General features: G+C 39.1%; 2 protein-coding genes and 1 long non-coding RNA gene across 6 annotated transcripts; 2 read left to right on the forward strand and 1 right to left on the reverse strand.

The window, feature by feature from the left end:
* Positions 1–128: 128 nt before the first annotated feature.
* On the reverse strand, positions 129–19,185 carry lsg1 (large 60S subunit nuclear export GTPase 1). 3 transcript variants are annotated; one of them, XM_026194299.1, is made up of 15 exons: positions 19,150–19,185; positions 6,716–6,834; positions 6,079–6,205; positions 5,428–5,548; positions 5,245–5,331; positions 5,002–5,088; positions 4,837–4,897; positions 4,480–4,656; positions 3,946–4,308; positions 3,568–3,669; positions 3,178–3,321; positions 2,960–3,083; positions 2,603–2,682; positions 2,066–2,239; positions 129–719 (listed from the first exon to the last, which is right to left on the reverse strand). In XM_026194299.1, the coding sequence occupies exons 2-15, from the start codon at positions 6,812–6,814 to the stop codon at positions 540–542; spliced, it is 1,926 nt and encodes a 641-aa protein (XP_026050084.1). In that variant the 5' UTR covers positions 6,815–6,834; positions 19,150–19,185; the 3' UTR covers positions 129–539. The 3 variants fall into 3 exon arrangements, with proteins under 3 accessions (XP_026050084.1, XP_026050082.1, XP_026050083.1); XM_026194297.1 differs by lacking the exon at positions 19,150–19,185 and adding an exon at positions 7,078–7,197; XM_026194298.1 differs by lacking the exon at positions 19,150–19,185 and adding an exon at positions 6,917–7,058.
* LOC113037332 (uncharacterized) lies at positions 9,789–12,529 on the forward strand. The gene is made up of 5 exons (XM_026194302.1): positions 9,789–10,006; positions 10,725–11,376; positions 11,488–11,548; positions 11,642–11,722; positions 11,806–12,529. The coding sequence occupies exons 1-2, from the start codon at positions 9,931–9,933 to the stop codon at positions 11,330–11,332; spliced, it is 684 nt and encodes a 227-aa protein (XP_026050087.1). The 5' UTR covers positions 9,789–9,930; the 3' UTR covers positions 11,333–11,376; positions 11,488–11,548; positions 11,642–11,722; positions 11,806–12,529.
* Positions 12,715–14,775, forward strand: LOC113037335 (uncharacterized). 2 transcript variants are annotated; one of them, XR_003274615.1, is made up of 4 exons: positions 12,715–12,864; positions 12,973–13,033; positions 13,136–13,249; positions 14,761–14,775. It is a non-coding gene; the product is annotated as an uncharacterized LOC113037335 (long non-coding RNA). The 2 variants fall into 2 exon arrangements; XR_003274616.1 differs by lacking the exon at positions 14,761–14,775 and having other exon boundaries at positions 12,977–13,033; positions 13,136–13,243.
* Positions 19,186–23,980: the final 4,795 nt, after the last annotated feature.

Genomic DNA, 23,980 nt, shown 5'->3' on the forward strand with positions numbered 1-23,980 from the left:
TAACTTATTCAGATTACAAAACTTGCTATTTCATAGTCTTCTATTACAAATACAAAATATTGTATTTACACTGAAGCATTAAGTAATATATTGTTATGGAAATATGACAAAAAAGTGTCACACCAACATGAAAGCACGTGTTTATTCTACGTAACCCGGTTAAGTTACAAAGAGCATTGCTTTAAATGTATAAAAGTCAACATACAGTATTTTAACTGATTCATAGAGACTTTATGTGTCCTCCTTCAATACAATTTTGGATGTTGAATCGATTGGTTGCTCTTTAACTGGTGATCAGCCTGACGGAGTGCACTGCACCATTTTGTTAAAACCAGAGCCGACAGATTATGCACCTCATTAGTTAATGTCATGACGGCCTGACTTTTCCACACTCACAGGATTAAAGGGGGCCTTCATCTTTACAAAGCACTCAGAATTGATTCCCTTGGAATCACACATGAACCGTGCTTCAGGGTTTTTCCTAAAGTACAGTTCACAGATCTAAGTTGCTCAAATTAACTTAGATTTTCTGATCATAATCAGGCATCCAGATGCTTAGTAATCCGCCGTACTTTCTCCTTCTTGTTCCTGTTGCCGTGTTTTTTCCAGGGTTTGCCCACTGCCATCTCTGATTCAGCTTTGCCTGGACCCACAGGTCCACTGCCTGGTTTGTAGCCCATCACAGACTGAATTCCTTTGGAGAGTGCCCGCACGTTCTCCTAAACAGAGGTTCATCATCAACAAAAAGAAAAAATCATTTAACTTCATAATAAACTGCTCCTCTGCTGCAGACACACTTTATATTACCAAAAGTGTTCACTCGTCTGCCTTCACACTCATGTGAACTTGACTGACATCCCATTTTTAATCCATAGAGTTTGATATGATGTCCATCCAACCCTTGCAGCTATAACGGCTTCAACTCTTGTGGGAAGATTTTCCAAAAGGTTTAGGTGTGTTTATGGGAATTTTTGACCATTCTTCCAGAAGTGGATTTGTGAGATTACCACTGAGCTGCTGTCATTCCCAGTGGCTTCCACATTGTTATAATACCACTAAGGCTACGTTCACACTACAGGCGAAAGCGCATCAAATCCGATTTTTTTGACCCTATGCAACCCATATCTGATCATGGTATGACAGTGTGAAAGGCTCAAATCCGATATTTTCAAATCCGATCTGGGTCATTTTCATATGTGGTACTGAATCCGATACATATCCGATGTTTTAGAAAGCGACTGCTGTTTGAACGGTCATGTCGCATTAAATCCGTCTTTTACGTCACTGACACAAGACAGACGCCAAATATCAGCGCCGGAGAAGACATCGCGAACGCTTCCTGGCCCTCCAGCGTAGATGTCAGTGAAACTGCTGGGAAGACAACGTTGGAGAAACGTGAACATTTTATTTGTACTGTATAATCTGCAGATTCTGACAGAAATCTGCAGCTATCCTTTGAAGCACCGCTCCTCTAAAACAGCAATAAGCATAATTATTCGGTTATTTACATTATTATGTAAATAACAAAATAACTTAAAGCAAAAATTGGGAAACGTGAAGTCTGAAGTCTTTATATTAAGGGCCATCAGTCAAACAATATTGTTTGCTCTGGGTCTAAACAGAGCGCCTTGTGTGTGACGTCTTCTTTTGCACATGCGGCCGCTTTGGTTCACACTAGAGCGCGTTTGCTGTCGCATTTTATTTGTAGTGTGAACAAGCAGACAAAAAAATCGGCTTTGATCAAAAAAATCGGAATTGAGCAATAAGACCTGCAGTGTGAACGTAGCCTAAGAGTTAAGTGTGGAATATTTATTAGTGAGGAAATTTCACAACTAGCATTCGATCCCTGGAATTCACTGAGCTCCTGAGAGCATCCCATTCTTCCACAAATGTTTGTTGATGCAGTCCGCGTGACTAGGCGCTTGATTTTACACACCTGTGGGCCTGGAAGTGATTGAAACACCTGAATTCAACGATTGGGATGGGTGACAGAACACTTCTGGTAATATAGCTTATATTACAACATCTACTGACCAAAAATAAGAGATCAGCAGGAATAATTTACCTGATGGAAAAAGTTCTTGTCAACCACGTTTTCGATTCTCTTAATTTTGTGTTGTCTGTTCATTACTGTGGAGAGGTCACTGCTGTCTGAGTCTCTCTTCTCAAACTTTTTGTGCTGCGGCTGGAAGTCTTCAGCTTTTATATGTGGAGGGGGATGGCAGTGCAGAAGCTTGCCCTGTAAGGAAAAGAGCTATCTTAGGCAAAGGACGTTGTAAACATGATGCATAACGTTACAAGAGAACAGCTACACCTTACAAAAGACTGAAGACCTCCACAGTCTGCTTAAACACATAGCCGAACCACAGATGTGCTACAGCTACACTGTTTAACGCTGCAGGTGACAGAGCTGAGCCAAGATGAAAATAACTTATTTATCTCTCCTAGAATTTTCATCTGTTTTTTCCTCCCACTTTGTTAGGCTAAACATTTCATTAATGACCCACACTCACTCAACCACAGTCCAAAATTAAAACGTAAACACAAGCAACATAACTGTGTGTTTTTTCCAACCCACAACAGTTTGCAGTTGTGAACTTACGCTCACATAATCCTTCAGGACGTAACGGGCCGATCTGGACTGATCGGGCTGGCCGTGCGACGTCATGAAACCTCTCATATCTGAAACAGACAAAAAAGAAAAGGCTATGTTATAAAACAAAGAAATTACATCAAGGGGAAAGACAGCTAGCAGCATCTAAGGGTGCCACAGTGAGGTGACAGTATCACAATTTGAGCTAGGGACCTCTGATCAAGGAGGAACACAATACATAAAATTAAATCTATAAAATAGTTTTTTTTAAAGAATCTAAGATGGTTTACTCTCTCGAGTTGTACATATTTCACCTATTGTTAATCTATTCTATCCAGACTCATGATAAATGTCTATTAGCCTCACATCCATATGCCATCAGCAGCTCTTCCGCAGTGGGCGGTCTGTCAGGGTCTTCATCTTCCCGCGGTCTGATAATATTGATGCCATAGGTGCCTTCTAACACATGCCGAGGGATCGTCTGACATATGTGACCAATCTGTTAAGAACTACGTGTCGTAAGCATCAGAATCAATTATAAAGCAGAACAGGCAGAGTCTAGCTTTCTGTCACGTAAAGGATATGAGTGAGATCGCAGGTACGTGGTCTCTCATCTGGTCTATGGGCAGAATCCCAGAGCAGATCATCTCAGCTTTGGTAGAAACGAAGGAGGGCATGACCAGTCCTGGGCAGTCACAGAGACACAGGCCTGGCTCCACATATAACGTCTGTCATAAATGTCAAAAACAAAAACACACAAAAAACACCATCATAATCATCCATCCATCCTTTTTCAGGGGCGCGGGGGGGGGGGCTGGAGCCTATCCCAGCTGTGTTAGGGCGAGAGGCAGGGTACACCCTGGACAGGTCGCCAGTCTGTCGCAGGTCTAACATCATTATTATAATAATTATCATTATTATTAAGCTTCTTGCTGGTGGAATCCCTAACCTGCATTTGAGCAGTAAGTACCTACCTGAAAGTGTTTAGTGTGTCCAGGAGTGGCTGAGACAGAAACCTTCTTGTTCCTCAGAATAGTGTTGATGGTTGAACTCTTTCCCACATTAGGATACCCGACCTGTTGGTTCCACCACATAATGAACATTTAATTGCTTTAAAATAACTCATACTGAGGAAAGTGTGGAGCTTCTTCCCCGACTATGAATCCAATTAAAATGTTTCCTGTTCCTACGATTCTAGTAAAGCATTAAAAAGCACTCCTGGTGAATTCTGCAAAGTGGTTCAAATGCTCTTACTAAATATAAATATACAACTCGATCCCAAAATTCAAAGGCGGTGTGGCTACAGCATGCAATTTACGCTAGACTGACAGATAGATGGTCCTTTTACTCACCAGTCCCACTGTCAGCTGCCCTTCTTTAACCCTGGAGCCGTTGTGAACAGCCTTGAACATTTCCAGCAGCTCATCCTTGCGCAGCAGACGGCTGGAGTTGTGGAAAGATGCATCAGATGAACCAGCAGTCTCTCCCTCTGCTTCTTCCTCGCCTTCTGAACAGGTCTTCCAGTCCTCCTCATCTACGCTTACCTCTTCCTGCTCTTCCTCTATGTCACTCTGTTCTCCCCCGTTGTCCTCATCCTCCTTATTCTTTACCTCTTCCTCTCCATCTGCACCTTTCTGACTCACATCTTCTTTAATTTTCCATCCTCCTTCTTCTGGATCACTCTCTTCACACTCTGGATCGGCCACCTCCATGCCCTGTGAGGGGACAAGTTTCTGCACTATTTTTCACTGGGATTAAAGACGGCAGGATGATGCCAAAAGGTGAGTTTTTCTTCAGTACAATAAATTATCTGTTCCCTAAAAAAAATACAAATGCATCACAGTTCAGAGAAGAGAGAAAAGTTCATCAAGCCTCCGCGCTCTCACCTTTTCCTCTGCATCCAGCCTGTTGCCTTCAGCCAGAGCAGACCAGAAAACTGCCCTCAGCCCCTCTTTCTCAAAGTATTTGGCCCAGACTCGCCTCTGCTCCCTGGTCAGTAGATCAGCTTTGTTCACCAGAAGCATGTTCACCTTATGCTCTGTAACTTCTTTAACATAGGACTCCTGGTGCCACACAACCAGAGAATTATTACAATCACTGCAGTACAGTTTAAATGTATGTAATGATGGATACAAGCAAATGTTGACAGATGAAATATGCAAAATGATTAAACAAAGTGCAATTATTTTCATATATGAAACCAGATTTCTATCATCTGTCCATTATTGAAACAAAGCACTTACAAGGTCCAGACATCTGAACAGCAAAGGATTTCTGGCATCAACAATTTGAACAACGACGTCACTAAAATAAGTAAAAAGAAATGTTTGGGGGTTTTTTTCCCTCAGCATCACATAATGAGAACAGATTCCTCAGGAAATGTGATATGCTGTTGATTTGGGTTCTACCTCCTCTCAATCACTCTCCACAGCTGTCTCCAAAATTCAAGGTTTCTCTCAAACGGGGTGAGAATTAACTTCTGCTCCTCTTCCAGCCTTTGAAGAGAACACTTGTAATTAGATTACAGGCAACAATAATCCAGCACAAATGTATCATAAGTCATTAATTAGAAAATTTTGAATGGTTATCCCTGCATTTCACTACTGATTCTTAACACCAAAAGTGACTCAGAGTACAGAAAAGCTGCATACTGTGCAAGTGCTCGTCTCCACTCCAAGAAGCTGTCTTTCTCTGTCTGTTGAAGCTCGTCTGGACTGGTGCTTTCATCCCAGTGGGGTCTTATAACAAGGAAATACACAACAGATCTTATCAATGCAACATATTATTTATACGTTAGACAAATTAACCTGTGAAAACATGTCGACTCAAATCACCGTCTCGGAATTCTGAGGAAATGTTTGTTGTCTTCGTGCAGCTTCATCAGTTCGCTTTTCTCCTCAGCTGTTAATAAGCCCGCTCGAGCTTCTGCCGGCACAAACTTGATATTGAGCTTCTCTAAGAAAACACAGAAATGAATGAAAGTGATTAGATTAACAAGCAGAATCAAAAAGGCAGATCTGCAGTGGAGATCACATAATATTTAAGACAAAAAATACTTAAAAATACAGGAAGAATTACTTCTGTTAGGTTTATACACGTAAATATTGTGGACTAAAATTCGATGTGGAAGGCTCATTCCCAGTTATCGCAAACACTCGATTGCAGTTGTTGCTACCCAAGGACAACCAGTTGCTAGGTTTATGGGGACAATTACTTTTCCACATAGAACCAGGCAGCTTTGATTTGTCTTTTTCCCTTAGTAAATGATGTCATCATTGAACAATTATCTTTGTCTAATTTATCATTTAATTTGTTGATGTCCTGAAATGTGCAAGTGTGACAATTATTCAAAAAAATAAGAATTCAGAAATGGGACAAATACTTTTTCAGAGCACTGTAGTTTCCCATGTTTAATAAGTAAAAAAAAGAAACATACCTACAATTCACCTGAAAACTAAACATGAGTGAATCAAATTGTTATTTACCTGCAACAAACTCTGTTCCTGCCAGTTCAGCTGTGGCCAGAAAGTCATCCATGGAACTTTGTTCTGTCACTGACTGCAGGTTCAGCCGCCCCCAGTCGTAGCCATCATTCAGTTCACTGGTGTGGAGCTGAAAATATAAAGAAAAAACAATGACAACAAACTTTCAGTAGCTTGACCAGCAGTAAGTGCATGTGAAAAAGCGTCGAGATTAAACAAAGCAGCTGTGACTGGAACATCATCGCCAAATAGCGGATCATTTTCACATCCTTGCATCCAAACCACCCTTTGACTTGTTCTAAAAATAGTTGAGATTTTGTTAAAACAATTTCCCAGAAAAGTTTATCCCCATTACAAACGTACCCCAGTCATTCATTTATTTACGTAATAGTCCTTGCGCATTAGTTCGTTTGCTCTAAAACAACAGCATCAGTAAATTTACATCCTGGTAAGCCCGTGTGGGGTGATCGTAACACTAATACTAACAGCTAAGTGGAATTAAAAGAGTTGAGTGGCATTTAAAAACGGGGTCACAACTGCTTAGGGGATGATACTATATCACGAAAGGTCTCATATCTATATCTGTGATTATCTGAATACGTTTAACACAAACTAAAAAAAAAAAAAACCTGTGTCATACCCAAGAGTCGCCCCTTTTGTTTCCCCGGCCTGCCTGGAGCCTCTCCTTGATCAGAGCTCTGCCCAGCACGGCTCCTCCGCCCGCCTTCTTCTTGCCCATAATATCCTCCGATGCTGTCACTTCACAAAATACAGGAGGAATACAAAACTGAAGAATACTGCGGACAGCCACTCGCTTCAGAGACCCATGTGCACTACCTACAGCCTTGTTGTCGTAAAAACCGGAGATGGAACAAACCAAACGATTAACATATCCGGACAATTAAATTGGTGTTGGACTTTAGAAGTCATGTTATTTTATAAAAAGCTACCCTTTATATTCTTTATACTGTTAATAAAATAAACTCTAAAACAGTAACATACATTATCTTATAATTTATCTTATCTGATAAATGCAGGCGGGAGAGTAGCTGTGGTACATTCCGGTTACACGCTCAGCGGTTAAATGTGCCCTGAAGAAACACCGACAGAAACAACATGAGTTCCTCGTGTGTCACACTTGGGAGTACCGTAATCGGGATGTTAGAATTAGATCAGAAAAGAGTATATCTGTACTGTGCGATACTTCTAAAGGCAAATTGCTTTCCATACTTTGGTATCGTTCCAATACAACGTAAATGCAGTACTACACATAGTTTTACCCTATAAAGACAGCTTAAATGGGAGAAAGCAGTGTGATTTATGAGATAATTCATCATTCTGAACACATTTTAATGACCACCTTTTAATGTCAACAATAATTAGTTAATGCAAGAAAAAAAACATAACTTTCAGACTATCCTGTATTTTGAAATTGGGTGTTTTGGAGACATGGAATGTAAATGTGCATGTCTCTAAAGGACTTTGCGTCAGCATCTGTTGTTTAGATGTGTTATGGGCTATAAATAAAATGACAGTCAATACAAAAAGGTTCAGTCATTTTTCATAGTGCATGTTTGAGATATATTTTTTCATTAACAAAACCACCAACACAACACAGTTAACACAGTTCAGTGGGCTACATACTGAACTTAGAGGAGAGAAACAAAGTAACAATCATATCTCCCTAGTATTGATTAGATACCAATATCAGTGTTGGTATTGACAGTATCAATATCTGGACTGATCCTCCCACCCCTGGGGTATATGGCCCTCTCAATCTGAGCTGTCCCTCAGATCGGGGTATAGTTAGAAGGGCAAGAGTGAGATGTTTTGGACACCTCCTAAAACGGAGGGAGGATGCCAGGCACCAGCAGCAGCAGCAGCTCATAGGGGAACAAACCATCCCCTTGGTGCCTCTCAGGAAGCTGCTGAACAGACAGTGCTACTACAAACCCCTGGTGGAGCGCAGCCGGAGTGCACCAAAATTGGGCTCTATCACGGAGGACTTGGTGGGGGAGGAAGAGGAGGAGAAAGCAATGCACTTTGAGTGTGAGGACATTCTGGACACGGACAATGATTGTGGTGCCAATGGCAAACAAGAGTTGACTCAAATTATTAATGACTTGGGAGAGATGAGCATAGGAAACGACGATGTTTTCAGGGTTTTTTTTTTCTGCGCTGCAGAAAATTGTAAAACTACTGTGAACTTGGTGGATCTGTCCAGATCTTTGACTGGAAACTACTTCTATGAATGAGTGGTTCAAAAATGTGTAAGTGAAAAGCTGCCACATTTCAGGTCCCAAAGTCAAACGAACACTGAGGGATCACTGAGAGCTAAAAACGGTCCAACTTCTTTCATCTTTAATAAAATGATCAGCATTGCTGCTTTACCAGGTTTAACAATTAAGTTTAACATCCAGGCATCCATGAAAACAGAGTTTATTCTATTTAGCTGAGTTAGAGGTTAGCGGGAAGTTAGCTCGCTAGTTTCCACCTAAACACGATCCTCATAATCAGTGTTACTAATTCATACACTGGTTTATCATCTAGACTTTTTGTCTCATCCAGCACCATGATCAGGTCCAGTTTTTATTTCATCTTTGATTTTTCAGCTGCTGTGCCTGAGCAGCCTCCAAGAGACCCTTTGTTGCAGTTAGTCTTTCTCCAGAAGCCATCTGGCTGCTTGATCCAGCTCTGGCTGCTGCACCGGGAAAGAGCAGTGAGGAGGTGGATTGATGAATGAAATTCATAACAAAAATTCATAATGGACTTTTTCCATTTAGAAATGATAAAAATCAGCTTTCTTTTTAATTGCTATTAACTGACAGTCAGATAACCAGCTTTTAAAAACATATTCATAAACACTTTGCAGTCAACAAAATTTGCACAGAGGTTATAGATGAAATAAAAGTATCACGTGTGTTCAAGGTGTGTTTATAACTCTGTTATTGTACATATTCTGTGTTATACATCATAATCATTCCAGTCATTTTTTTTACTGTTTTAATCTTTATAAAACTGTTATTTATTTATTTATTTTTGTGATTTCTGCTGCCCTATTGGTCTGGTCTCTCTTGAAAATCTGAGAATGTGATATTCATAATAAAAGGATTTAAGTTTACTGCCAAAAAATGATTGCACTTCATAACAGAAATGTGCTAACTGGCTTGAAATAGATTGAAACTGTTATGAGATTGCTTCAGGGAGCAGACATGACACCGTCTTTTAGGTTTCGCCATCACTTTGTATTATGCGCACAACACCACCCTCCTCTGGCTTCCACATGAACTGCACCTTAAACATCAACTGTTTACAAATGTCATGACACAAACAAACGTTTCAATACCGTAAATCACTTTTTGGACTGCGATCACTTTTTGGCACAACATCGGCTCTGATAACATTTAAAGCGCACTGAAAAACTATTCTTTAATGCTAAAAACCCATTATCAATTGTAATTATTTATTTATTAATTTAAATTTCAGATATCGATCTTCATTTTTGTAAACTGGTGAATTAATGATTTTTTAAAGAATTAAAACGACAAAGTTTGGCAATATATTTTTTAAAAAGGATGAATAAAGCAGTAAAATAAAATGAGAAATATATATATTTTTTAAAATCTATGATAATTAGACGAACTTTATTTTAAATAAATAAAATTGATTTTCGGTGACCCTGGGTGTCATGGTGATGATGACGTGTTTGAGTGCAGGTATAAAAGCAGGAGGAAAAAGTGGAATTCGGGTTTCACGTTTGAGCGCAAACAGGAGCTTTTTCCCACTAGTGCTGTGAAAACTCGGATTTTTCAAGCTATAGCTAACGTTTGAAAATCTTCAAGAAGGATTTGCAAAATGACTTCTTCAAACTTGAGTCGCGAGATGCACCTGCTCTCCCTTTTCATTGAGGAGGTGTTAGATCAACGCTATGGTGAGTACAGCAGGCTAATATGTCAGAGTGCTAGCAAACAAATACAACTTAGATTTTTGTCTTTTATTGTTTGGAAGTAGGACTTCATGAGTGTTAACATTTAGGATGAGATGTTTCATACTTGAGTAACATCAATTTTAACATGTGCCAGTACGCTATAAAGATGGCGCCATGTTTTTTTTTAATTGCTAACGACTTAAGGCGTTGGAGGACGCTGACGTCAGCGCGCGGCCGTTTTTGCATGTAGAGGGTTTGAGTTGACATGTTTGGGCTGCTGGCGCTGAGTTATACGTGAACGTTTCATAGATTGTGAATGTGTAAAGCTGGAGAAGCTGGAGTTTTAAAAGTTCACAGAGTCGCAGGATGAGTTTGAGATTGAAACAGTGTGTGCCTGCAATAAGGAGGTGGGAGGTTGCTCACCTAAATGTAGCTGCTTTATCCTCAAAATATCGATGCTCAACTAATATGAAGATATTACTCCTTAATGTGAATGCGTATTAAAACCTCAGTGAAAATCCACGCAGCCTTACACACATGAAAACTTTTACCAGGTGAAAAATGTGAAGGCTTTCATAAACAATGAGTTCTGCTGGGAGCTTCTTACTGTTTGTGTGGAAGAGCTTATGATGATGTAAAGCCATGTCTGGACAATTTAAATTCAGGCTTTAATTTGTGTGATCACATGATTAACGTAGACGCACGCTTTGCTTTCTCGTAGCTGATCTGGTGAGTCCAGTCACTGCACCTCAGATGGTCGTCACTAACTTGAGGAACCGTGAACTGAGCAGGAGGCATCTGAACTCCATGACTCACCTGGTCCTCACTCTTTACCATAGCCTGGTGACTGGGTCCAAGGACTTTCCTTGCATACCTTTTAAAGGATGGTTCCACCGGGACCTGGTGACGACACCATTTGTCCATGTGAGGCAGAGCCAGAGAGAGAACACCACTCCTTCTCCTCCTACGGACTCACCAGCTGGCATGATGCTGCCGCCTGCGGGCTCCAGCTCTCATCCACGCTTCCTGACTCCAGTTCTTCCAGAGAAAGCAGATCTTGCTGTGCTGAAGGCAGATCGGAGGAACTGTGTCCGCACCCTGACTGTCGACGGCCTCCCCGTCACCAGAGTCATCTCCACTGTTTACCAAACAGAGGACACTGAGATGAAGAACCGCTGGAGAGTAACAGACTACAGCGCGGACGGCAGAGTTCTCACTTCGGTGCTCTGCCGTTTTCTAAATATGTCGGCAGAGCGTGCTAAGAGGAAGGCGGAGGAAGAGAGCAGCATCCGGAGCCCGACTCAAGCAAGGAAGCGCTTGAGATTATAATATACAGTGAAGCATGTCGAACGTCAGCAAGCCTGAACAAAGTGGTAAGTAGTAAACAGTGCTTAAGGTTGTTTCTAAAAGAATGTCCTAAAATATTTGAAAATCGTCGAGGTTTTAACTTTTATTCTTTCTTTTCTGCCTCTTGTTTCTAAAAGTCAGGCAAAAGAGTCACGCTGCGAAGAAACACCACACAGAAGATTTTCCCTCAGTAAAATGGTGAATATTTTCATCTTGTTATGACGTTTGCTCACAATAACCAGGAGTGTTTCTGAAGTGATTCACTCTCATTTGGTGTTATTTGATCCAAAGACAACTGAGGGTCTTCAGAGCAGCGTGAACGGGCGTCATCTGAGAGCAAGACAGTCCTGGCGCCTTTGTGGTTCCCTCCAGGTACTCCAGCTTCATCCCACAGTCCAGAGAGATGCAGTTAGGTTGAATGTGAGTGTGAATGGTTGTCTGTTTCTCTGTGTTAGACTGACCTGTCCAGGTTATACCCCCCGCCTCTGGCCCCATAACAGCTGGGATGGCTCCAATGGTTAAGCAGAAGAAATGGATGGAAGGATGATCCAAAGAGAAACATTGAAGGCCCTCTCACAAAAAAAGATAAGAACTCATTTTACACATTGTTGAAACATCCTGAAAGTTATTTGTTGTGTTTAGAAACTGGTTGAACTGTCATTAGAGTTTGTTTCGACTTGTTGTTCATTTCTTATTCGGTTCAGCTGTGTTTCTATGTGTCCTTAGTTCCCATAATCAGCCTCCTGTGTGTAAATATAGTGTCAGTCTCCCTTTGTCCCTTGTCAGAGTGTTAGTCTCCGTCCCCTCGTGTTTCCTTGCCTCAGTAGTTCTGTTTCCTACAGTTTTCCCCCAGTATAGGTTTTGGTTAGACTTTTTCAGTTCCCTTTGTCAGTCTTTGTATTTGGTATTTCCTCATCAGTCTCATCACTTTCCTCTCCAGAAAGAAAACAATAAAAAGACCTGAAGAGACGTCTATGCAAACGCTCTCATTGTGAAAGATAAGTATACATCCAACTAATCTGTGACTCTGTCACAGCTCTGATCAGCAATTCTTTCAGGTTTGTCTGTTTTGATGATGTTATTAATTGTTATTATCCTTTATCCAGTTAACTTTCAGAGAGGAGCGGAGGGAGGAGCGAAGCCAGCGTGCTCTGTAAACTGTCATTAAAAAAAAGATAAGTATATATTGATTTTATATTATTATGACAGCTCCTCCTCAGTGAACACTTCCTCTAGTTGCTGAAATCATTTACTAATTTTTTTCTTCCCATTTGTCTTTTGTTTTTCAGAGAAAACAGAGGAGCCAAGGTGACATTAAGACCTAAGACAGGACGGATTGAACCCTTTCTCGTAAAAAGATAAGTATTCACTCTGCTTTTAATCAGAATATTGATAAATATCTAAAATTCTGCTCACCTGGTTGATAAAGTTACTAAATTGATTCCCTCTTTTCTGTCATTTGTCCTTTAGAGAGAAGATGAGGAGAGTGAACGTCAGCAAGAATGAACAAAGTGGTAAGTAGTAAATAGTGTTTAAGGTTGTTTCTAAAACATCCCAAACATTAAAAAAATTGTTGAGGTTTTAACTTTTATTCTTTCTTTTCTGCCTCTTGTTTCTAAAAGTCAGGAAAAAGAGCCAAGATGAGAAGAAACTCCACACAGAAGATTTTCCCTCAGTAAAATGGTAAATACATTCATCATGTTATGACGTTTGCTCACAATAACCAGGAGTGTTTCTGAAGTGATTCACTCTCATTTGGTGTTATTTGGTGTTTGTCTTTGAAAGGAGAGGAGCAGTAACGACACTGGGAGACAAACAACAGGATGATCCAAAGAGAAACATCAAAGGCCCTCTCACCAGCTTTCATTTATTAAATTTGTCTTTACTGAACGATTTCTGGTGTGTACTTGTGTTGATACTCAGACAACAGCTCGTCTTTCTGTTTGTGCTGGAAGATTCAGGCAAACACATATTACATATATAGATTGTTATATGACACAGTTTCACATTTAGTGCTATATGATAATGATAAGGTCCAGTTTAATGGTATTGCTAGTGTCTAATGAAATGAACACGTGATTTTCAGATCCAGCAAAGTGAAGATTTTTCACTGTGGATAAATTACATGGAAACGTTTAATAATAATAATAATAATAATGGATACTTTATTGATCCCCATGGGGAAATTACTTGTTTTTTCTCTGCATTTGACCCATTCACTCAGTGAAGCAGTGGGCAGCCCACTAAGCAGGCGCCCAGGGAGCAGTGTGTAGGGACGGTACCTTGCTCAGGGGTACCTCAGGGTAGCCGTTAAGTGGATTCGAACCGCCGACCTTCCGATCATGGGGCGACCACTTTACCTACTGAGCTATCCCTGCCCAAAGTCATCAGCTATTTCACTACAAAGATGATGTGATTAAAGGTTCTCATACATGCAGGTCAGAAGTTTTGCTCCATCCTGGATGTTAAATGCTGATCAATGTTTACACATATCTGCACATTTCTAACAGCTCATTTCACAGGTCATCAGTCTCCTGACTGCATATGCAGAGTTTTATCATCACGTGTTCATGGCAGACAAACATAATTATGAATTCTTGTTTTAGTTCCATTCAGTCACTCAACATCAGGTGTCTGCTTGTCCTGAGCTGTGAGAACTACAGTGAGTTGCTTTCCTCTTTAGCTTAGTATTAATAAACCAGGTCGTAGGTGGGCACCTGCATCAAGGAGTCAAGAAGCATATTTTATTGTTTAATGGTGAAAACAATGGATTGTTGGTCATTTGTTTAATGGAAAGACTGAAAGTGCGGCCTGGTGTTGACTTACACTTATTCAAAGTGATGAAGTACCAACAGATACTAAAAGTCACAGCCTGAAACACGTCAACTGCTTTATTATTTCTAGTTATAAATAAACTGTCAGTTTATGGCCCCTGTGGCTCGATCAGGCCCTTCCGGGATGTGGAGATATTTATTATTTACTATAACTTGTGCTTATGTTGGTTTTTGCTGTGGTTTCGCTACTGTGTTTTTCTCTTTTTGCTTGTTTTTATTTTTCCAGCAGGTGATCAAACAGATTTTTAGTGTCTTCTCTCTCTGTGTCTCTCTTCTCCTATCTTTTTGCTTTCCATCTCCTTCTGTTGAGCATCTTCCCAACTTCTCTTTTCTTCATCTTTCTCTTTCCCATCCCCAGTCCTGTCCGTTCTGATTGTAATAATTTCAAAGTAAAGAAAAGAAAGAAATAATAAAGAGCTAATACACTTTGACAATCAAGTGGACCAGTGTGGCAAAAGCTGTAATGATCCATTTGGGAAAATAAATCTGTTGGACTGGTAAACTAATATACTATAGTAATACGGTATGAAAAATGGCAAACATGAGAATTCTGCGTGTTTTCCTTCTTATCTGCAGATTAACAGTCCACAGGTTTGGTGCTCAGACTCTGATTTGTTCCCTGGAGATGGAGGAGAGAGAGCACAGAGGACAGCAAGGTGGAGGAGTGAAGGAGAAGGTGGTGCAGCTCAGTGTCCAATCAGGAGTGAGCATCTCTATATATGTATATAGAATATATATATATTTCAAGTTTTTGTTTTGAGTTTTTGTTGTTTTTTGTTATTTAAAGCAAACACTAAAACTGTCACCCACACCTCTGAAGATAAAGATAACTAATCATAAATAAAGGGAATGTTATGATGATGAGGACACTATCAGAGGTAGTTCAGGGAACTGTTATAGTTCAGATACCAGAAAAATCGTTTTTCTTTTCTTGTTTTTTTGGCTTGACTTCATGGTAGGCAAAATGAAGAAGAGTGCTTGACTGCGCCTAAGCAAGTAAAAGCTGCATGGCAAAACAACACACACCTTCACTGCAGATGCATGCACAGAAACCAGTATTTTTTGTATCTTAAATATTAAGTAGTGTGTGTACAGTAGTCAATATAATGGGATGTGACCTAAAGCAGCAAAAGAAGAGTTCTTACAGCATTTTGCAATATTTAGGATTTTATTGAACACTTTTACCTTTCAACATTTGTAAGATTAATGAGTAATGAAGCATTGCACAATAATCCTGTGTTTTTGATTATTTATTGTACACTACAAGTAAACAACAATAAGTTAAACATCTGTGACATCTGTCAGAAGCTTGGATACATTTACTCCTACAAGGATTTTACTCTTATGAAATGTAAAAAGAACACTGAAATTATATTTTACAGAACACGGAAATTATATTTTACAGTTTTTCACATAAACAGTTTTGCTTTGCTTACAGAAACTATAACTTTAATCTCAGCCAAACCGATTTACTCAGGAACAAATAAAATACTAAAAAAAAGCCAAACGATAACATTTTTAAGTTATCTAAGTGATCTATATATGTTTAACCTGAGTAGCGAAAGACTGCGGTGGGTTTGAAAACGATTTGCCGGGAGTCCGGTGTTCTCACGGCTCTAGTGAGCCTTGCCCCCGGCTCGCTATCGAGCTAGTGGGTAACAGACGTCTCCGAAAACGTCGGAGCGCTTTTGAAAATATGTGGTGTCTTGATAAACTGAGCAGATATTTGAGGTTTACACAGCTACAGTCTCGCCTGAAAATATGTGAAACGTTTATTTTGTGACCCATAAAGAATAATAAGAGTAATATTAAAACTAACTAGCTGCCGCCATTGTTGGAAACTGAGCTGGGCTGCGCTATGAATTCTGGGACACAGCTACTTCTTCTTCTTCGGGGTTTAACGGCAGCTGGCATCCTTGTACATGCAGTGCTGCCATCTTCTGTTTCAGTCCGTTATTACACTCTTAAATCCTACTACTTATTCCTGCGTCTTTTGGGATCTTACAAAGCTTCAAACAACGCGTCGACTTTTGATAGTCAACGTAATCGTGACTCTTCGAGGGGGGGGGGGAAGCCCAAGATGGCGCCCTGAGCAGTCACATATCGCTGAGCTCTGCGAACCTGGCCTTTTTTAAAATATATATTACACACAGTGAACAGAGACTTTATTTACGCCTACGCAATAGTCATCTTTTACTTCTCATTTTGGTATCTATTTGTGAACCAAAATGAGCAAACCCGAGAAGAGAAAGACCGAATCTAAGAAGTTGCATGCTAACAGCGGCTCCGTTAGCAAGCTTGCTAATGTTAGCCAAGCTGCTCAGTCTTCTCTCGCTACTGAGATGCCCGCCGACACTAAAAATACTCTCATCGACTCCATGCACGACTATTTGGAGGCAGTTTCCGAACCGCTTCAGTATTCACGGATGGAAGAAGAGTTTCCCCCTCTCCCTATCACTCCACGTGCCTCTCCCGCGGGTAAGCTAAGAAAAGTTGCGGATACGGAGACATCTACGGTTCTCTCCCAGCTCTCATCACTTACCATGTTGATTAACTCGAGGTCAGACACTTGAAAAAAATGGTGAGTGACAACTCCATAGCCATCTCCGAGATGAAAAAAGCTGTCCAAGAGAACACTGAACATATCACAGCTGTTAAGGAGTCATTTGATGCTGTCTGTGCTGAGTTAAATGATATGAAGAGCAGAGTTGTCAGTGTTGAGGCACAGCTCGAAAAATATAAAGCAATCGCTGAAGCACAGGAAAAGCGCATCTCTCACCTGGAGAGCTATTCACGGCGTTGGAATCTGAAGCTCTACGGTCTGACCGAGAGGGACAAGCAGGACGTGCGGCAGGAGGTAATCAAAGTCTGTAGATCAGTCATACCGGAGATGCAAGATAAATTCCCCGACGTCGTTGACACCGTCCACCGCATCGGTCCCAAGAGGTCCAACAACAACCAACCCAGGGGAATCATCATTCAGTTTACATCCAGGATCTACCGCGATGCTGTCTGGCGCGCTGCTAAGAAGTCCACCTACCTGAAAGGTAACAACCTAAAGCTGGCTGAGGATCTGTCCCCTAACGACCGCGCCCGAAGAAACAGACTCTGGTCGTCTGTGGAAGCTGCGCGCAACGAAAACAAGCTGGCGTTCTTCGTAGGAGGTCGTGCGTTCGTGGAGGGAAAAGAGATTTTTCCAGCCCTATAATTTGATCCAAGGCATTTTGAGGTGAAAACTGAAGTATCTTAAGATTAACTTGGTTTCACTGCCGTTCTTTTTTTGTTTGTTTGTTTTTGTTGTTGGACTCATAAAACGATCAGAGTTAAACTGATGCAGTTTATTTGTTATAAGTTTATTGGTCTTCAGTTTGGCTGCAATATTTTTTACTGAAAATGTTATGAGCAAGCTGGATAAGCTTCTTTTTATTTTTTACTTTTATTCTTTTTTGAATAATTAGTTATTTAAATGGAGCAAGAAAATTTCTATTAAGCTCCCTTTCAATGCTCATATGTGAAGCGTTTATTTATTTTATTTATTTATTTTTACCACATTGGTTTTATTGTTTTAGGCTATTGTATTCCTATTATTATTCAAGTTCACAATTTCCTTACTCAGTATGGAACGCCAGGACTGCCATAATTAATTAATTAAATACACCATTAAATAATTTATTAAATGTGGCAATAATTAATTAATTAAATGTGGCAATAATTAATTAAAATGTGAAATACATAAATAATTAATTAAATGTGTCAATAATTAATTAAATGTGTCAATAATTAATTAAAATGTGAAATACATAAATAATTAATTAAATGTGTCAATAATTAATTAATTACATGTGTCATAACTATTTATTTAATTAATTAATTCCAATTTTAATTAATTATTGCCACATTTAATTAATTATTTAATGGTGTATTTAATTAATTCATTATGGCAGTCCTGGCGTTCCATAACTCAGGGGTTGCAGTTCTCATCTTATATAGGACTCTCTTAAGTGACCAGGTTCAACTGTTCTTCATTTACTTGGTTTAAGCTTTTTCTTATTTGTCACTTTTAATTTTTGTTACTATCATTATTTCTCTGTCTGTTATTTCTTTAAATGCAAGAGGTTTAAGAAACAATGTTAAACGTAAGGCTATTTTTTTGTTTTGCAAGCAGTTCAATTCAGATTTCTGTTTTATACAAGAGTCTCACTCAACAGAACAAGAAAAAACATTTTGGAGATCGCAATGGGGAGATGATCTGTGGATGTCCCATGGTACAGAGCATGCTGCTGGTGTCTGCATACTTAAAGGAAGATTTAATGGTAAAATCTTGAATTCTGACATAGATAAAGATGGTCATTACATTTTTCTAATAGTTGAGGCTGCACACTCTATCTATATTTTAGTCAGTGTGTATGGTTTTAACTGTCAGAGGGAGAATAAACTATATTTTGATAGGTTGGAGGAGCGCCTACTGCGCTGGTTATCTAAATATCCCAATTCTTTTATTATTTTTGGTGGAGACTTTAATACAGTGTTTAACAGCTATTTGGACAGATGGCCTTCTAGAAGTTCAGACTAACTCATTCATAAGACTGTTTGCACAAAGATTCAACTTAGTCGATTCTTGGAGGGATTCTCATTCGTCTCAGATAGCTTATACATGGTGTAATAAGACTCAAACCAGACACTCACGTATCGATTTTTGGCTTATCTCAAAAGATTTAGAAAAAGTTAAAACGGATATTTATCCTGCACCACTCTCAGACCACAAAATGGTTAGCTTATCGATCCCGTTGTCATCCTCCCTAATCACTAAAACCTCTTACTGGAAGTTAAATAGTACCATTCTTGTCATGATCCTGGGTCGTTGACCCAGCGTTTTGTGTTTCTTTTTGGGTTCATCTTGTGTTTGGTGTTTATTCTGATTCTGTATTAATTCTTTGGGTTGGTTGTCGTGTTTATTATCCCTACCTGTGTCTCCCCTCTGTGCTCCGTTCAGGTCCCTGTGTTTTTGTTGCAAAACAGTCTGGGTGTTTCCGGTTTTACTTTGTAGGTCTGCCTCTCATCATGTCCATTAGTGTCAGCTGTGTCCACCCCTGCATGTCATCTCCTCATTACCTAGTGTGTATTTATAGTGTGTGTTGGCTTCTGTTCATCGTCGGATCGTCTGTGTTTCTCGGTGTAACTACGTCTCTCTGCATTCTCCGCTCCCCGTTTCATGCTTAGGTTTGTTATTTAGTTTTCCCAGTCTAGGTTTTTTCAGTCATTCGTCTTGTCTCACTACCTGTTCAGTCGCTCCACTTCTGTAAATAAAACTTCATTCTCATCACCAGTCAACTGCCTGCATTTTGGGTCCTTTTCCTCCTACACCACACGGCTCACGCCGGCAGCCGTGACAATTCTTGAGCATAAAGAAGTGATTTGTGAAGTTCAGAGATTCATTAAACTTTATTGGAGTAAAGCTCTCACAAATAATACATTTTGTAGTAACTGGGAACTTTTGAAATATGAAATTGGAAAATTCTTTAGAAAATATAGCAGTGATTTAGCAAAAAAAAGAAGATCTGATGAGACGCAAGTGATACAAAAGATCACATGCCTTACTTCCAAACCAATAGACACCCTCAGTGAATCTGATAAGATAGAACTGGTTGACCTGCAGCACAGGTTAGATGAGCATAGCAAATAGCACATAGCAAAATATTGTTCAAACTTTTATTGCAAACTTTATTCTTCTAGTTATTGCCCTGAAGCTTGTCTGACTTTTTAAAAATTCTTTAGACAAAATGACTCAGCTGAATGAGGAGGATAGTCAGCTTTGCGACAGATCAATTTCTTTGATTGAGGTTGCAGATGCTATAAAACATCTAAAGATTAACAAATCACCTGGAACTGACAGTTCGCTGACAGTTTAGCCCCGTTTCTTTTAGAAGTTTTTAAGGAAAGTATGGATAGAGGTGCACTCCCTCCCACTTTATGTCAAGGTTTGATCACCCTCATTCCAAAACCAGGAAAGGATCCTTTGCTCTTAGACAATTGGCGACCAATCTCTTTACTGAATAATGATTATAAGATATTGGCACAAATTCTGGCTAATAGAATGAAACCTGTATTAGATAAAGTTATTGATGAGAGTCAGTCTGGTTTCATGCAGAATCGTCATATCTCAAACAACATAAGATTAATTTTAGACATAATAGATTACCCAGAACTTGTACAGGATGATAGTCTTATTCTTTTTTTAGATTTCTACAAGGCGTTCGACTCCTTAGAGCATGAGTTTATTTTTACTGCTTTAAATAAATTTGGGTTTGGTCAGTCCTTCTGTAATGCCGTTCGGACACTGTATTCCAATAGTAACAGCTCCATAAAGCTTGCCACTGGTATTTCCCCAAGATTCTCTCTAAAGCGTGGAGTGAGGCAGGGTTGCCCCCTATCCGTATATTTATTCCTTCTTTCTGTGCAACTCCTTAATTCACACATTAAACTCAGTTCTTTAAAAGGCCTGGTCATTGCTAACAGAGAAATACTCATAAGTCAGCTGGCAGACGATACAGCTCTCTTCCTCAGAGACGCCTCGCAAGTTTCAGTGGCCATTAACAATATACAGCCATTCTCTAAAGCCTCCGGACTTTAACTCAACCTGCATAAATGTGAACTTTTACCAGTTAAAAGTTGTTTAGCAACTTCAATTCATGGAATACCTGTAAGAAATTCTGTAAGATACCTTGGAATTCAAATAATAAAAAATGAGCAATCCAGATGCTCCACAAACTTCATTCCTATTATAGATAAATCCCAAAAAATCTTTAATCATTGGCTACAGCGAGACCTGTCATTGAAGGGTAGAGTTCTGCTATCGAAGGCTGAAGGTATCTCCCGTCTAACCTATGCTGCCCAGTCACTACATGTTGATAATACAACCTGTAAGTCAATTAACAAATTATTATACAATTTTTTATGGAAAAATAAAACTCACTACTTGCGTAAATCAGTAGCTTTAAATTCATATGATAAAGGAGGTATAAATTTTATTGATTTCGGTGCTCTTAACAACACCTTTAAAATAAACTGGATTAAAAAGTATTTAAGAAATCCCACTTCTATCTGGAACTTTATCTCACATCATGTGTTCTCTCATTTAGACGGCCTTAACTTCCTACTGCTCTGCAATTACAGTATTCCAAAAATACCACTGAAACTTTCTCACTTTCATCAATAAATTCTTTTGGCATGGGCGCTGATTTACAAACACAATTTCTCTCCACAAAACTGTTTTATTTGGAATAACTGCAATATTATTTATAAAAATAAAACTCTTTTTTTTAAATAACTGGTTTAATAATGGAATAATCTTGGTTAGTCAGTTATATAGAGAAGATGGACTCTTATATAATTACTCTGAGTTCCTCAGGAGATGTACCGATAACGCCTAAAGAATTCTCAATAGTGTTCGATGCCATCCCATCTGGTCTGTCCATGTTACACAGATGCTCCCACAGTGCTCCACTACAGGTCACTCCCCCGGATGTGTTACATTCTTCTCTTGGCAATGTTTGCTTTTCCTCTCATAAGTCTATAAATACCAAAATAAGATCTCTCTTTCAGGATGCAATGGTCTCTGTTCCATCAGCCATATTTTATTGGGCCAATTTTGTAACAGATATTGAATGGAAAAAAGTTTGGACTTTACCACAAAGGTTTTTCTTAACAAACAAAATTAAAGAGATTTCCTTTAAGTTGATTCATAAGTTTTACCCTACCAAACAATATTTGTCCAAATTTATGGCTGAAATAAATGTACATTGTACCTTCTGTCAAGAGCAACCTGAAACAGTTTCTCATCTGTTTTGGTCATGTAAATTTACGTGTAAATTCTGGAAGGATTTCCACAAGTTTATTACTGACTTTGTTCTCCCTAATCTTCAACTATACTATAAGGATGTTATCTTTGGCTATTATAATTTTAAAGACAAGGACAATGATGCTTTCTTCTTTATAAATTTGGTTTTATTTTTGGCAAAATTTCATATACACAAAAGCAAAGTCCTCGGCAGAAAGCCTGAACTTCTTGGATTAAAAATGGAACTTGCACAATATATAAGGACAATCTCCTCATCAAAAAACACTAAGGCTCTCAAGACTGTTAACATCTATATCCGATTGAAACTGCTAACTTGATTTTGGCTCTTGCAAACTTTTGTTTATTTATGTTCCCCTTAATTTATTTTATTTTTTGTACTCACTTTTGTCTCACTGTCCTTGTCACTCTTTCTGTTCCTCATTGTACTACCACAATGTCATCTTTTATGTGATCCCTGTTTTACTTGACTGTATGTTTAAAATGTGATAAATAAAGTTTAAAAAAAAAATCGTGACTCTTCAACTAATCGTGGCAGCTCTAATTACAGATATCATCTTTCACTTGTGTATTTTAATGTGTTTCAGAACAATATTTCTGTTGTGCAGACTTACGGTTGGTAAACAGCAAATATCCAAGTCATTCAAAATAACATCTGTCATGTAGCTCCTGACTCCCTAAGAGTCAAAAGCTTTACAGTATTTTTTGAAGACATACAAACGTTTATTTTCAAACTAATAACTGAGTTACAGGGTCAAAAATAAAAAAATAACAGTCAGTACTTTTGTTGTTCTTTTTGACAAATTCCTGTTAAATGTATTGGACCCTCTGTTTTTAGGTTTTATTTTTTTCATCTCGACTTCCTTGGAAATGCTAGCAAGAAGTCAGTTCAACAGATGTAACTTATAGTGAGATTGGAGGCGGTGCAGTATTAATATCAGAATCCCTTAGTTTTGATTATTAATCCTCTGGCTGACCCCATATTGCATTTTTTCATCTTAAAATGATGCACAGTCTTTATGTGAAATGTACTGTCTTCTTGATATTTATCAACCCATCAGTTTGTATTTCTGTGTGTTAATAAAGTTCCAACTTTTGTATTGTAACATTTTTGTCTTTTTCTTTCTTTAGTTTTTCAGACAACTCAAACTTTTAAACACTTGTAATGAGCCGAGTGTGTGTGTGTGTGTGTGTGTGTGTGTGTGTGTGTGTGTGTGTGTGTGTGTGTGTGTGTGTGTGTGTGTGTGTGTGTGTGTGTAAGAAGTACCACTTTTAACAACTTCATTAATATTGTTTTGTATCATAGTAATAAAGGTTAGTTTTAACGTCTGTATCTCCTCCTTATTTAATCTGAGATATTCTTTTCTAAAAACCTCAGGATTGTGCAAGTACTTGTTGAGTTTAGAAGGTAAGTGAAACACTAAACAGAAAAGAAAAGAGACAGAGATGTGTGTTTTCTGTTAATACCATAATTGCAGTCATCTTAAACAAACACATGACATTTCTTTGGCACGATTGCTTTTTCACTGATTTGAAACTTTAATGTGTGGTACAACAATTCTTCTAGTTAAATAGAAAAAAAAATGAGCTGTCTGTGTAAAAAGCATAAATGGCTGTTTGTCTTGGTGTATTGGTCTTTTGCCAGCATGGCAAACTAGATCAATCTGCTGGGACATCTGATTTGAGGACAATCACTTGCTTTTCCAAAGGACACTGACAACCAGACATTAGATGCCACAGCCCTGGCCCACGGTATCCCCCCCCCCCTCTCCCCCCCATGCATGCGGTGGGCCTTCTGTAGTAAGAGAGCAGCTTAATGAAGGTGACAAGGTGAAAACAGGAGGATTGATGTGCCGGTGCTGTGAGGGCATGTATAACACCACCTACCCAAGTGATGAATATAAGGAGGCTTTGAAGAATCTACAATAATTGTGTATTGTT

Source organism: Astatotilapia calliptera, chromosome 15 (assembly GCF_900246225.1).
Source record: "Astatotilapia calliptera chromosome 15, fAstCal1.2, whole genome shotgun sequence".
Taxonomy (NCBI): domain Eukaryota; kingdom Metazoa; phylum Chordata; class Actinopteri; order Cichliformes; family Cichlidae; genus Astatotilapia; species Astatotilapia calliptera.